This window comes from Cyprinus carpio, chromosome A18 (assembly GCF_018340385.1).
Source record: "Cyprinus carpio isolate SPL01 chromosome A18, ASM1834038v1, whole genome shotgun sequence".
Lineage (NCBI taxonomy): Eukaryota > Metazoa > Chordata > Actinopteri > Cypriniformes > Cyprinidae > Cyprinus > Cyprinus carpio.
The window spans coordinates 19,059,629-19,072,864 of record NC_056589.1 but is presented as its reverse complement, the minus strand read 5'-3'; the positions used below and the strand labels follow the sequence as shown (position 1 = coordinate 19,072,864).

At 34.8% G+C, this 13,236-nt stretch overlaps 2 protein-coding genes and 1 long non-coding RNA gene across 5 annotated transcripts in view; 1 reads left to right on the top strand and 2 right to left on the bottom strand.

Annotated features, from left to right (window-relative positions):
* LOC109059319 (insulin-like growth factor 1 receptor) overlaps nucleotides 1-2,869 on the bottom strand; it is an 81,754-nt gene extending 78,885 nt beyond the window's left edge. Inside the window, exon 1 of the mRNA XM_042775264.1 lies at nucleotides 2,457-2,869. Within this exon, the coding sequence (XP_042631198.1) occupies nucleotides 2,457-2,550 (94 nt within the window). The 5' untranslated portion in view covers nucleotides 2,551-2,869. The remainder of the gene's footprint in view (nucleotides 1-2,456) is intronic.
* Nucleotides 2,870-3,328: 459 nt separating this feature from the next.
* LOC109059317 (protein FAM169B-like) lies at nucleotides 3,329-12,717 on the top strand. 3 transcript variants are annotated; one of them, XM_042775260.1, is made up of 8 exons: nucleotides 3,329-3,458; nucleotides 8,188-8,279; nucleotides 9,035-9,118; nucleotides 9,237-9,411; nucleotides 9,502-9,684; nucleotides 10,960-11,088; nucleotides 11,284-11,354; nucleotides 11,511-12,717. In XM_042775260.1, the coding sequence occupies exons 1-8, from the start codon at nucleotides 3,386-3,388 to the stop codon at nucleotides 11,625-11,627; spliced, it is 924 nt and encodes a 307-aa protein (XP_042631194.1). In that variant the 5' UTR covers nucleotides 3,329-3,385; the 3' UTR covers nucleotides 11,628-12,717. The 3 variants fall into 3 exon arrangements, with proteins under 3 accessions (XP_042631194.1, XP_042631196.1, XP_042631197.1); XM_042775263.1 differs by lacking the exons at nucleotides 3,329-3,458; nucleotides 8,188-8,279 and adding exons at nucleotides 8,759-8,776; nucleotides 8,852-8,954; XM_042775262.1 differs by lacking the exons at nucleotides 3,329-3,458; nucleotides 8,188-8,279 and adding an exon at nucleotides 8,635-8,954.
* On the bottom strand, nucleotides 6,359-13,202 carry LOC122148586. Its single transcript, XR_006162479.1, has 3 exons — nucleotides 13,143-13,202; nucleotides 12,699-12,766; nucleotides 6,359-6,909 (listed from the first exon to the last, which is right to left on the bottom strand). It is a non-coding gene; the product is annotated as an uncharacterized LOC122148586 (long non-coding RNA).
* Between the last annotated feature and the right edge of the window lie 34 nt (nucleotides 13,203-13,236).

The window sequence follows — 13,236 nt, the reverse complement described above, 5'->3', positions numbered from 1 at the left end:
TAGATAGATAGATAGATAGATAGATAGATAGATAGAGACATAGATAGACAGATAGATATGCTTTCATTTTACCTTTCCTTTAATGTGTAAAGAATAAGAAAAATTTGCTTTTTGAACAATAAATGATGTAAACCTATAGACAACCTGAATAAAATTATGAACCCGTAAATGAGCTTAATAGGGCACTTTAAAAACACTAATAATTCAATAGGCCTAACACTTAACTGTACTCTTTAGCAAATCTCAAAATTAATATCTATTTTTCATACTGTAAATAATAATGTTGCACCTAATTTAACTTTTAAACGATTGATTTTAGTTTTTGGTACTTTATTTTTAAGTAGACAAAATTTTATAGAATATTTTCTTAAGACATTTATAATAGAAAGCAAATAAATCATTACTATTAATAATATATATTTTTGGTATTGGTAATAAATATTACTGGTAAAATTTTAATATCAGTGCATCTCTGCTGAAAACATCCAATTACCAAAACCAACCGTCTTATTCATAACCCTTAATTATTTAGCTGGTATTAACTAACATCCTATAATTTGTTTCTATTCTTATTTAATCAAATCGTACCCAGCCTAAACAAAACTGTTCATTTCTACTCGACCCTTTAAAGACAGGAAGTACCACATCAGTGAAATCAAACTGGACACATAGACCCAAGAGTAGAGAGATATGAAACTGGATTTGTGCTGACTGAGGTCAGTGTGTCAGTGAAGTGTCTTTGCAACACTTTATGAGACAGAGACACACGGGACAATGCAATGATGGAGCCCAAGACTGAGAGCTTACCCCCTCTCTCTATAGGGCCAGTGCTGCTGGTCTCTGCAGGGTGCTGAGAAACAGACCCCCCTGACATTCACAGTGGCCTGGATGTGGGACTGGCCACTCCGGTCAATGGCCTTGAATTGCGTCCTAACTCCTTTTGAATGTAAATGTGAGTTTAAACCAAAGAATGGCCCACCTTCATTATGCCACAATGCAGCCCCCACACAATCACAATTAGGCATTTGATGACACTAAAGCTGCAAAAACATTACAAATAAATCCACCTACAAGCACATAATGTTTTAAAACTATAGAAAGACATGAAAATTGCCAGCAGGAATAACATATTGTCATCATACTCCTCTCTTACTTGTGGCTAGTGACTGAGACTGTCATTCTGCTTTACATCTCTCTCTTTTTTTTGCAATCCACAGAAGACAGAAAGCCATGCAGGGTCAGTAAAAGATAAGAGAATGATCATTTTTGAGTGAACTGTCCCTTTAAGCCTTATCAATTCTCTAAAACAATCTCAAAGACAAAACATTGAGGTATGTATGAATGTAAAAAATTCTGGTTTTAGAAGTAAACATGTTAATGTTTACTAAATTATAAATCAGCAGGTCCTCTTGTATTATTTTATATAAAGTATTCACATCTACATGCTTTGTCTGACCAGACTTCCCAATGTACTTCTACTGGTCACAAAAAGATTGCACAAATTATAAGATATTTTATGTTCCTCATTATGTTTTTAATATATACAAATAGTAGACTAAGTTTATATATTTCTACCAGTTTCATTTCATTTCTTCCAGTTACTTTATCTCTTTAAATTCAAATGTTTCTGATAAATGTTATGTCTACGATAATCAATTAAAATTGACAAAATTATGGGGGATGGCAAATAAATTATTTATATTATATTCTATAAGCAGATCTTTCAGAACTTAAAATTAATTTACAGAGTTCAAATTAAAACTACCTAGTTTACTATAACTACTAATCTGTAACAAACAAGTACGTAAATATATATAAAACAATTATTATATTCAAACAAAACACAAACACACAATACCACAAACTAAACGTGTTACTAAACTCCTTTATAGGACCCTCCTGAGGACTTTGTGAAACAAGCACGTGGTCAGCGTACAGTCACCTTTACTTCACTGCGTGACGCTCGACTGAGCCTCACTGAAATCAGCAAATCTTATTGTCTACATACGATATCAAAATTACAAAATATATGGGCAAATGCTTTATATAAGCCAATTCTCACGTAGCTTAAATACCAACGTGATCTAGCTAATGATTAATTCATAAAGCACACACAACACATCCGATGCCACGACAATTAACTGATGGGCCTAGAGACATCAGGACGAAAAGAATTGAAGTTCAGTGTTAGTCTGAGGGAAATTATAAAATCTAATGGTAGTAGTAGGTCATAATTTACTCATAAACTGGGTCGTGCGTAACATGGGCCCTTTTGAATATCGAACATCTAAATCAACGCATGCAGGTATAAACTCATGCCTGACATCCATAAACACCGTGAGGAGACCGAGACGCTTTGATAATACAAGACTAACGTTACACGAAAATATCGATATATGTAGGCTTAGTAATTTTCTTATTAGAATAAAAAAAAAATTAAAAAAATCCTGATTTACCTTCTCCATGCGCAGACCACAGGCAGATGGTGGAAAGAAACAGCACAGGACCCCAAAATAAGGTCCAAACATCCCTCGCTGTTCCAGATCTCATTCCTAAAAAAATCCGTTTTCCAAAAAATAAAAAGGTATAACCGCAGCACAACGCGACGCTGCTTCTTGTAAGCAAGCAAAAAGTCCAGAAGAAGCCGCTTTGGATGAGCAGATAGTTCCTTTACCCGTAAAGATAACGGGAGGCGAGGAGGGACTAGATAAAAGGTAGCCGGTATTGATTGTAGAATTTTCCTTTAATGAAAACATTAAGATCAATTAAAAAATTCTGTTATTCTTGCCAGCAATTAAGTGATGTAATCGCGTCGGAGCCAATAATCTGCATCTTCAGCCTCCATTTCTTGAAAATCTGAGAGGACGCGCAAGCACGCCCAACGAAACGAGCGGTTTCTCCTCCAACAAAACCACCTTATGCCAGTGTGATGAATTACGCTATACTGATGCACGGAGGAATTCTGAGCTCCCGTTCAAAGAGCCTCACGACTCGGATATGTGTCTCCTCGGATTTCTGTATGAATGAAAGCCTGCAGACAGGGCTCGATCCAAAATATCCGCCAGGACAAAAATGGTTTCGCCAATTGCTCACCCTCCCCTACCGTCTTCACGCGCTCTCACGGTCGGTCTGTTTTGCGGCAGGAAAAAAAACACACATTTTGTCGAGGTGCAAGAGTGAGCAGCTCCCGAGCGTGGGTTTTTGGTTTTCCGCAAGGTAAAAAATCACGAACTGCTTGCTTGGGATAAATAGCTTGTGAGGCTAGTGTTTGATTCTCGGCGTTCGGACTCCTCCGCGACTCTTCTGACGGTCTCCGCTCGGTAGAATACACCGCTGTAAACAAGACTCGGCTTCTCTCACAGCGAAACACGCCAAGCATGAGAGAATGCAAAAACGTGGACCGGAACACTGGACCGAGCATGCAGGCGCCAGGAGACCATTTGATCTCAAACGTCAAGGTGACAGGATTTTGTTTTGTTTGTTGATGTTGTTGTTGTTTTGACGAAAGTGTAGGCTATTTGTAACAATAATGATTTGTACACTTGTTTAGGCTACATAAATATATGCTAATGCCAGGTCTGCGGGCATAATGTTTATTTGAAAACTAATTTTGTAATTTCATCTTTAGCTTAGATTAATAAATAAATAGTCATAAGTTACAGAAATACAATATGTAGGCCTAGTAGAATCGTCATCAATTGATTTTAAAAGATTTATTAATCTCCTTAATTGCAGAAAACAACAACTATAAAAAAGTTTGAGATAGATAGATAGATAGATCTAACTTATGTGTCTTACACTACAGGCTACATAATTTTGTTCATCATCTCTACTGTACATGTACCACAGCATCCATTACAGTGTTGTACATGTATGAGACCATATACATTTTAATAACTACATGTAAAAATATTTTTGTCATATTTTTATCAAGAGAATTGTCATATATTTCATAAAAAAATAGTTGTAATATAGCTGAATAATAACACGATTGTCTTATTATAACTGCACTTCAGAACTGTTGTTTCAACATTTTATAACAACACTTTGCTATTTTTGTTTATTACTATGAAGCTGCTTTGAAACAATCGATTGTATGAAATTCTAGGTATATAAATATGTGATGTGACGTTAATTGACTTGACATGTTTATATTTTTATCGGGGTTTTTTTCATATTAAAGCTATTCTCTCTGCTATGCTGTCTCCGTAAAATACTAAAGGAACAAAATATGTGAGTGAATGCATTACAAAAAGAAAAAAGAAAAAGAAATGAAATGTATTATGAAATTAAAACAGGCTATGCAAGGAAGTATGCCTAACCTTTAGTTGGGAAACTATTGGAGAGACAGGTATAAATAAATAAAATAGTGACCACAACAAGAAATACCACAAGGAACAAGAAAATGGTACATAATATTGACTGTGTTAGCTACTCAGTCAGGACGTGTTAACAGTATCATGTTAATAATTTCCTAGAAACTGGATTGAATATTATTAAATCCAAGTGCACTGTCCCTTTAAGATGCATTCCGCGATTCATAAACGCTAGATTGAACAGTGTGTGAGCGAATTTAATGTGTGTGTTCAGATAAGATTATTACAGCGCTCATTTTCATACATCCACTCACTCCTATTCCAATTCAATTAACGCTGGAGGTAAGTCGTCGTCTCTGGCACATGGAGCTGTTACATGGAATGAATTGATAGAGGTTTTAAAACTGTATGGGTTTTTATAACCTTCACATCTACCCCATTTTCAGCTACGACGATAACGATTTGTAATCAATTCTCTATAGTCAAAATATTACCCATCTACACATTTTAGAAGTGCACATATTTTGCCAATGACAGAGTCTTGTCAGCTAAAAGTAAAATCCGATGTAGAATTTCATTCATAGAGACGGAACGGCTTTACAATTACAATCCATTCATTCGTTCGTGATGATGCAGAGTCATCGCTGTTCAGCATTAATGCACGAGAATAGCAGTGATTTTTATAACTTTTATAAAAGATGGAAATGGGGAGGAAAATGCTCCTAAGGCTACATTAATAATGCGTTTAACTTTTTAAAATATATTCAGGTTTCTAAACAAACTCAAAATAGTCTTTTTTTTAGATTTATGCATTTAAATTGTTCAGCAAATTTCCATTCAGTTGAGTTGAGTAAACTTAAAATCATCTGCAAACTCTAAATTCAGTAGCCTATAAAAATGTGAAGTATTAAAAAAAAAAAAATTAAAGTTAGCCTAAGTATGAATATCTGCAATATATAGAAGCCCATATTCATTTAAATCTATTTTTGTGTGGAATTTGATTATTTGAGTCAAATGGCATCACTGTTTTAATTTATTTAATATGAAATATGGATCCAAAAAATATAGTTTCTTGCTCAAACAGCATTCAGAGTTTTCTTAACTGCAATTCAGTTCTTTCTATCCTCGGAAATCGCCTTGACCTTGTATCTTCTAATATGCAATTTTGTGTTTGGCACCTGCAAAATGCAGCATTTATCATGTCTCCTGTCTCACTGGGCAATGAACAGATCCTCAGTTATGTTCACAGATGGTTTCAATTCCAGATCATTTGTACAACAAATCTTTTCTTCCAGTTACATCTATACAGCTAAACAGCACTATAGAGAAAAATATCTATTCTCACTGCAAATTCAATGTTAAGACATTTAACACTAACTTTTAATTTATAGATAATTGTTGAAAGATCCCAGACTAATTAAATATACTTGTTAAACATGTAAATGACTAATTTTGATAATAGAGGAATAAAACATACTTTTCCACATTCCTGTCTCTTATAATCATACATCTTTTTTTAAAAAACAAATTACATTTTATGCTCACAACAAAGCTTAAACACAAGGATAGCGCCCCAGATTACCTCTGTCCTGGCAAAACAAAGTTAAGCCCCCGTAAATCTACAGTCAGAAAAAGAAAAAGCAGAGCAGTCACCAAAAGCAAAACTCCCTTGATACTGTGCTTCTGTCCATATGGATTTGTCCTGGTGCAGTTCCACCCAGACTACCTTTCCTTTAGTTTCATTAAGATGGAGGTCAAATAGAAATAAGCATGTTTGCACTGTTTGTTTCTCATTTTTATCCAAGCCCAGACAGGAAAAGGAATTTGGAGGACAGGGTAACAATTATGTTCGGGTAAACAGCTACAGTCAGAAAATGAAAAAGATTCCTGAAAAACAAGCTGAAAATAACATAGAGTGGTGTTTTTATCAAAGAACAGCTTGGTATGATCTAAGTTATTATTGTTATCACCCCCAAAACCAGGAGCCAAACATTTTTATTGCAGATGAGCACTGACCATCAAGTATTCACTTCCTCCTCCTTTGTAAATAATAGCTGAGACATTCCTTATGTCTGGGCTGTTTGGGTAAACATTTTGGGAGAATGTGTTTGCTGCAATACTCCCAGCAAATGAAAAACAAATCTCATGCAGTTCAGCTCTTCTTTTGGATGGCGTGAACCTTTGATTCATCAATTGGATTGCTGTGTTGCCACTAAAACGCTTAGCTGGAATTATCTATTAGCAGTTCCTCCTGAGCTTCAGATTACCAACCATGTATTTACTATAGTACATATCCACCATCTAGAATTTCTTTCCTTAAATATTTTATTTAAAAGCAACTTGTTTCTGTTACATTATAATTTAATTGCATGAATTAACTGTGTTTTGCATACACAAAGTTATAAATAAATAAAATAAAAAATTAGATTGTGAGAATGACATTATTTTTGTCAGTGTCATCTTTCATGGGTTACAAAGTAGGCCAGGGTTCAGTAAAGCCAAGGCCAATGTCATAATCCTCTTGTAAGGTCTGATCATGTGACATGGATTGAAGACACTCAAGGAATCCGGCATCATGGGTTACTCAAACAACCTGATGACAAAGCAAGGAAGGAAAACAAGCATGAACCTCGCTGATGTGCAAAGCTAGATCCTGTTTTACATCTTCAACAGAAACACATAGGTGCTTTGCATTTAAAGTCTTTTGCCCAATTTTCTTTGCTGCAATATTTGCTCTGATGTCAAATATCCTCAGCAGTTCAACTGCCAAGTGACAGTCAATGCCTTTTGAGGATAAACTCTTAGCTTTACAAAAGCATATTTAACAATCCAAGCTAGCCTTTCCTGGTGAAAGGAATTTCAGAAATGTCTGCAATTTCTTCAGTGGGAAGTCGGTGGTTTATGGGTAATGGAGATGAAGGGAGACAGGAATAAAACGGATGCAAAATGCATTTTCCATAGCAGGCGAGATTTAGAATGTGACTACGTTTGTAAGTATAGTAAAACAAGGTCAAAAAAGAACTCAGTATAAAACATCACTTGTAACGCACATGTTTTTGCTGGGAAAGAATGTGCCTCAAAACATGTTTATTCAAAAAGCCTTCAATGTGTGCGTGTGTGTTATATATATATATATATATATATATATACACACACACACACACACACACATCTATATACACACATCTATATACACACAGTATATAGTCTTGTGTCTCACGTATGTATGATGTTGTTGCCATCTTGTGGGCAGTGTAAATACTGGAAAGTCACTGTTTGGAAATGGGTTGTTTTTTTCTCCTTAAATGCTTAATTTGTTTGCAGAATGAGAGAGAAAGTGCACGCTTGTTATTAATTAATTTAATTAGCAATTAATTATAATTAATTATGAATATATTTATATACAATGAATACCATTTTGACTAACATGACTCTGTATGCGTCTGACTGAAAAAAAAACCCTGACAAGGAATTAAGAAGATGCATGTAGTTTACTTTCCAAATGATAAACAAATATAGGCTATAACTCAAAAATGAATAATTCGTAATGCTTGAAAAAAATTATATTAAAGTACTGAAGTTGACACTTATTTGAATTATAATGAAAAAAGTAGGTTTAACAAGCTATTTTTGTTTAATACGTATATTTATTATAAAAAATTGTATGTGAGGACCGAAATAAATCTTGGTGGTGATGATGATGATACTATTTGCAAGTTGAATTAGGCTATGCCAGGCTAAAATGCAACACTGAATTATATAAATTATTGTAACAGGAAGTTTCTGCTCAGTCTATGTATCCACGAAGACATGAAGACCTCCGGACTGTTAAAATATTTATGAATTAATTTCTCTTCTTCATACTTTACAGTCACTAGATGGCGCACTTTTGTTAAGAAACATTCAAAGGTCGAACGTCTATCAAAATGGAATCCAACTCTAAACTGGAGAATAGTTTTAAAGGTAAGGTCAGACTTCCTAAGAGTACTCCCAAAACTGATCATTTTAAAAAGAGTTTTAAAAGCTTGCTTTGCATGCAAACACGCTCTAGCGCTATCCACGCTAGTCAGACTGTCAACAACAGTCACAGAAGCGCAGCTCAGCCACATTCAGTAAAGTGCTGCTAGTTATAAATCATTCAGCATTGTTGAAAAGTGTGCCATAATGCCATCGTGAAATTAAAACTCCATGTTATTAACTGCGTAAACATGTCAAATGTCGTCTTTCAAGTGAAACCCTATCCAGTGGATCTACCTGTGCGGCATTATGGCGAGTTGAGCACAGGATATGACGAATACCTGTCCAGTGTCAAGTCAGGTGGTGCCCTGCCTATCACCCTTCCTCATGGAGAGAAAGTCAGAACAAACACACATGCATTCAATAGTGAATTTAGTTATATTGTCTCAAAAATTAGTCTGCCTACCTACCCAGCATCTATGACGACCAAAAATGCTGTATGGGTATGCAGCTCACTAATTTGAGACAGACTCATTTCCTCATTTCAGTTCCTCAAAGAGTGATATTTGTGATAGCAGGTGGAAGTAACTTGTGAGAACATTGGCCGGCTTGCGTTTCTGAGAGATGGTGATTTATCACATTTCATTCTTGCTCTCCACACACCTGAGGATGAAACCCAAGGTCCTGCGCATGCAGCATTTTTCATTTCTGTTTTGTGTCATTCTGTTTCATTTTGGATAATATATAGCCTATTGTTTTAGTGGTTGCTGTGTACTTGCGGCAAATGGTGGCCTGTTGGTGATGTTTTGAAGACATCGAACAAATCAAGATGTGGACTTGTGTTAGTGAGTATCACATTGTCTGGCAAACTTCATTTGATTTTGTCAGTGTTTTGACCAGAAATGTCATAATGTTAACATTGTTACCATTTCTGAAAGGCGCTGATGGTTTTTATCATCCCAGGTGGAGTCAGTGATGGAGAGAGTTGTGCTTTTCCTGCTTAGTCAAGTTATATTTGGAATTCTGGAAAGGCCTCTCGGAGAAGACCTATATTTTTCTGTCTATTCCATGTGGGAACATGGCAAAATTCTCTGGCAAAATGGAGAAGCAGTAGGGTTTTACACCATTAAAAAAAAGGGTAATTTTTTTTTTATTATTAGGGGAAGGGCTATTCTCTCATGCTTTTCTATGACACATTACTATTATAAAAATGTTTGTTTTTTCATAGGCAGCCTGTGTGACAGCTGCACTGGCCAGAGTTATCAGCTCCCTGTGCTGGACTCAGTGTTTGTTCGCTCTCACTGGAGAAGGACTGGACTCGCTTTACAGATGCTGGAGGATTTCTGCTCGTCTCAACCCTCTGAGGCGATTCTGGGAATTAGCTTTCCTATGTCTCCTGGCATGTATGGAGGCATGTATACAGAAACGACCGAAGGTTTTGTGTTGGGAAACATAGCATAATCATATTAAAACAATTGTTTTTACAGAGATAACACACGTAGAGTACGTCTGTAAGATGTCTTTTAAAGATTGCTTCATCTGGAAAGCATCTGCTGTTTACAAACATCTGATAGACGTGTCTAAGATGTCAGTTTTACATACATTCGAAAACATAAACACCTTACAAAGATATTTTCTTAACATCTATTATTTGACATCTAATAGGAAGTGTCCTATAGATATATTGCAGTTGAGCAAACGCTCTAAAAAAATACGTCTTTCTGATGTACGTGTGCTATCCAGGTATGGTTGATTGATTATTTGTTGATCATTTTTTAATAACTTTTCACTTTTAATTTCTTTAGCTGTGTTTTTTAAATGTAAAGGATAAAAATTCAAAATGCTCAGCTTTAAAAATTAAAACTTACTTATACTACTGTTCAAAAGTTTTGGGTCGATAAGATTTTTGAAAGAAGTCTCATACTCACCAAAGCTGCATTTATTTGATCAAAAATACAGCAAAAACATTAATATTGTATGTAAAGTATAATATAATATATATTAAAAAAGTAATTTATCCCTGTGATGGGAAAGCTACCTTTTCAGCCGCCATTAATCGAGTCTTCAGTGTCACATGATCTTTCAGAAATCATTATATGCTGATTTAGTGCTCAAGAAACATTTTTTGTATTTACGTTGAAAGCCGTTGTGCTTCTAAATATTTTGTGGAAAGCATTTTTCAGGATACGTTGATGAATAAAAAGTTCAAAAGAAATTTGAAATAGAAATCTATTGTAACGTCTTTAATAGATATCTTTACTTTTTTCACTATTGATCAATTAATTGCATCCTTGTTTAATTTCTTTAAAAAAAATCCTACTGACCCTAAATTTTTAAATGGTAGTGTATCTCATGAATGAATGCTAGAGGTCAGTCAAACCAAAGACAAGAGTTTGGCTGTAGATTATCTTAAAAATATGGGGGTGGGTCATTTTGTCTTGGGCGGATGTACCGAGGAACCAGTTTGGTTCCCCAACTAAATGTGAGCACCAGATATCATAGGCATCTGCAAAACTTTGACAACTGCATTTAAATATGTTAATCTCCAAAATGACTTTTCCATGTGCGTGCAAAATACACAAATCGCTCTGCATTGAATTATAAAAGACTGGTAACATTGGCTCTTATCTGTGATTTATTTATGTAATCTTAAGCTTACACAACTTGTTTAAATAATTGTTTACAGTTTGCAAGAAGTTTCTCGAGATCCACGAAGAAGAAAGAGACCGTCTCTATGAGGTGGAAGCCCCGGGTGGATGGGCTCAGAGGCGCAATGTGTGGTTAAATATCCAGCTGCGGGACTTTCCAAAGCACTGTAAGAAGCTTTGTTGATGTAAAACAGCAGATATTGACATTGGTTGGGTAATAAGACACTTGACTCGTAGCATGTGAGAAAGAGCTCTGATTTTAAAAACTTACTGGGTTTATGTTTTATGGTGCTATATACAGACTTTGTGGCTGTTATTACAATGCTCAGGACAGTTCATCTCTGAGGTGGTGTTTTTTACAGGTGGAAACTCAGAGCAGAGTCCACAATGCCCATATAGTCACGAAAGAAGTGAAGCTAATTTAGAGGAAGAGGTATGACATTGTCTTGCATTTATTTAAGCTTATCTCGAGACAGTTTGCTGGCTGTTACCGTAAGCTTGTCTCAGCTGTCCACAAAGGCTATAATACTTAAAATATAATGATTAAATGAATCACATGTTTTTTTGTGATTCTTGCTCACTTCTACAGGGGATTCTGCAACAATGTGAATCATCAGTCAGTCTCAAAGACACATCAAGCTCAGGGAAGAAGCGACCTGCGGATCAAACCAACACAGGGACTAACCTTAAAAAAGCCAGGACTTAACATTCATTTATTAAATGTGTCAAGAAATATCTCAGATAGGCAATGTACTTTCAAGCCATAACAAAGAGCCTAAATATTCAAGATGGGACTCTGCTCATGTGTTAAAGTATGTAGATGTTGGTAATAAGTATGCAATATCTATCTAAGTTTTGCCTTCGGAACTACCTTAACAATCTCAAGTATTGTCATACTATAAAGCTTACAAAAACATTTATTGGCAAATGGTAAACAGACGGTCAATTGTATCTGTATAGAAATGTATCTGTATAGTTTTATTGCTATAGCCACATAGTGGCCAATATTCTCTAATTTTGGCCACATTTTCCACATTTTATTGATTATATAAAGAATATGCGGGTAGACCAATTCTCTCTCTCAAACAAAAAAAAAAAAAAAAAAAAAAAAAATTAAATATATGATACGCTTTATGGGTTTATCTTTACTACAATAAATTGTCACATAAGGCTGTTTTTTTTATTGTCTAATTGTTAACAATTTAGATTGTTAAAGCAAAGAAAAAAAATATATATATATATATAAATAAACAAATGGAAAAAAATAAACCGATCACATAACAATAAACAATCTTTTCTACAAAACATAAAAATTATACAAAAACATTCAAAAGTGAGCATAAATTCAAAGTTTTAGTTGCATTTTGTTATATGAGGTAGGCAAAGATTTAATAGATGTGAATATATTCTTGAAAGAGAAAAATTGGGGGATAACTTTCATAATGCATTTGTGAATAAAATATTTTCCAAGCAAAATAATTAGGTTGCAAAGAAAGTAAACATTTTCATATTGCTTCTCAAAATTGAAAAATCCAAACAAAACATCTTTAAAGTAAAGATCAAATGTCATATGTTTACAATTAACTGGCAAATGTCTTGCCAAAGTTTTCTTGTATGGACACAATGCCAAAAAAGATGCAAGACAGTTGTGAGTCACAAAAAGTACCTTTCGCATCTAGGCCTATACTTAATTTGAATTGTGACACAAAGGTTTTAACAGGATGGAACTGATGTATAAGCTTAAAAGAACCTTAAAAAAAAGAAAAACCTTACTTACCAATAGATACTTGTTAGGAAGAGTCCAAACCTTTTTCCACTGTATGTTTTGCACTAAACTGTTCCATTCTGAAACCGCATGAGGAATGGAAACAATCATTGAAAAAAAGAAAGTGAATATTTCTGTTATTTTTCAATGTAGATTTAATACATTTGCCGCCTACATATAGGCTATGAGTCAACCAGACTTTATTATAGCCCTTAAATAACACAATGGCACCATTCAGGATAACACCAAATTCAATGGCAAACTGTTTTGGAGAAACAGGAAAATTATAGTGAGAGAGAAATGTTTGATAAGTAGCCTGATTAAATAATTGAATAACTCAATTGATACCATTCTTAAACGAGTTTTCAAAAAAAATATAGACTTATGTGATAGCAGATATATGTATATATATATATGTGTGTGTGTGTGTGTAAAATAAGAGTTTATATATATAACCTCTATCAGGTGTCTCTAACCCTGCTCTGACCTGGAGAGCTACCGTCCTGCAGACTTCAGTTCCAACCCTGCTCCAACACACCTGTCTGTATGG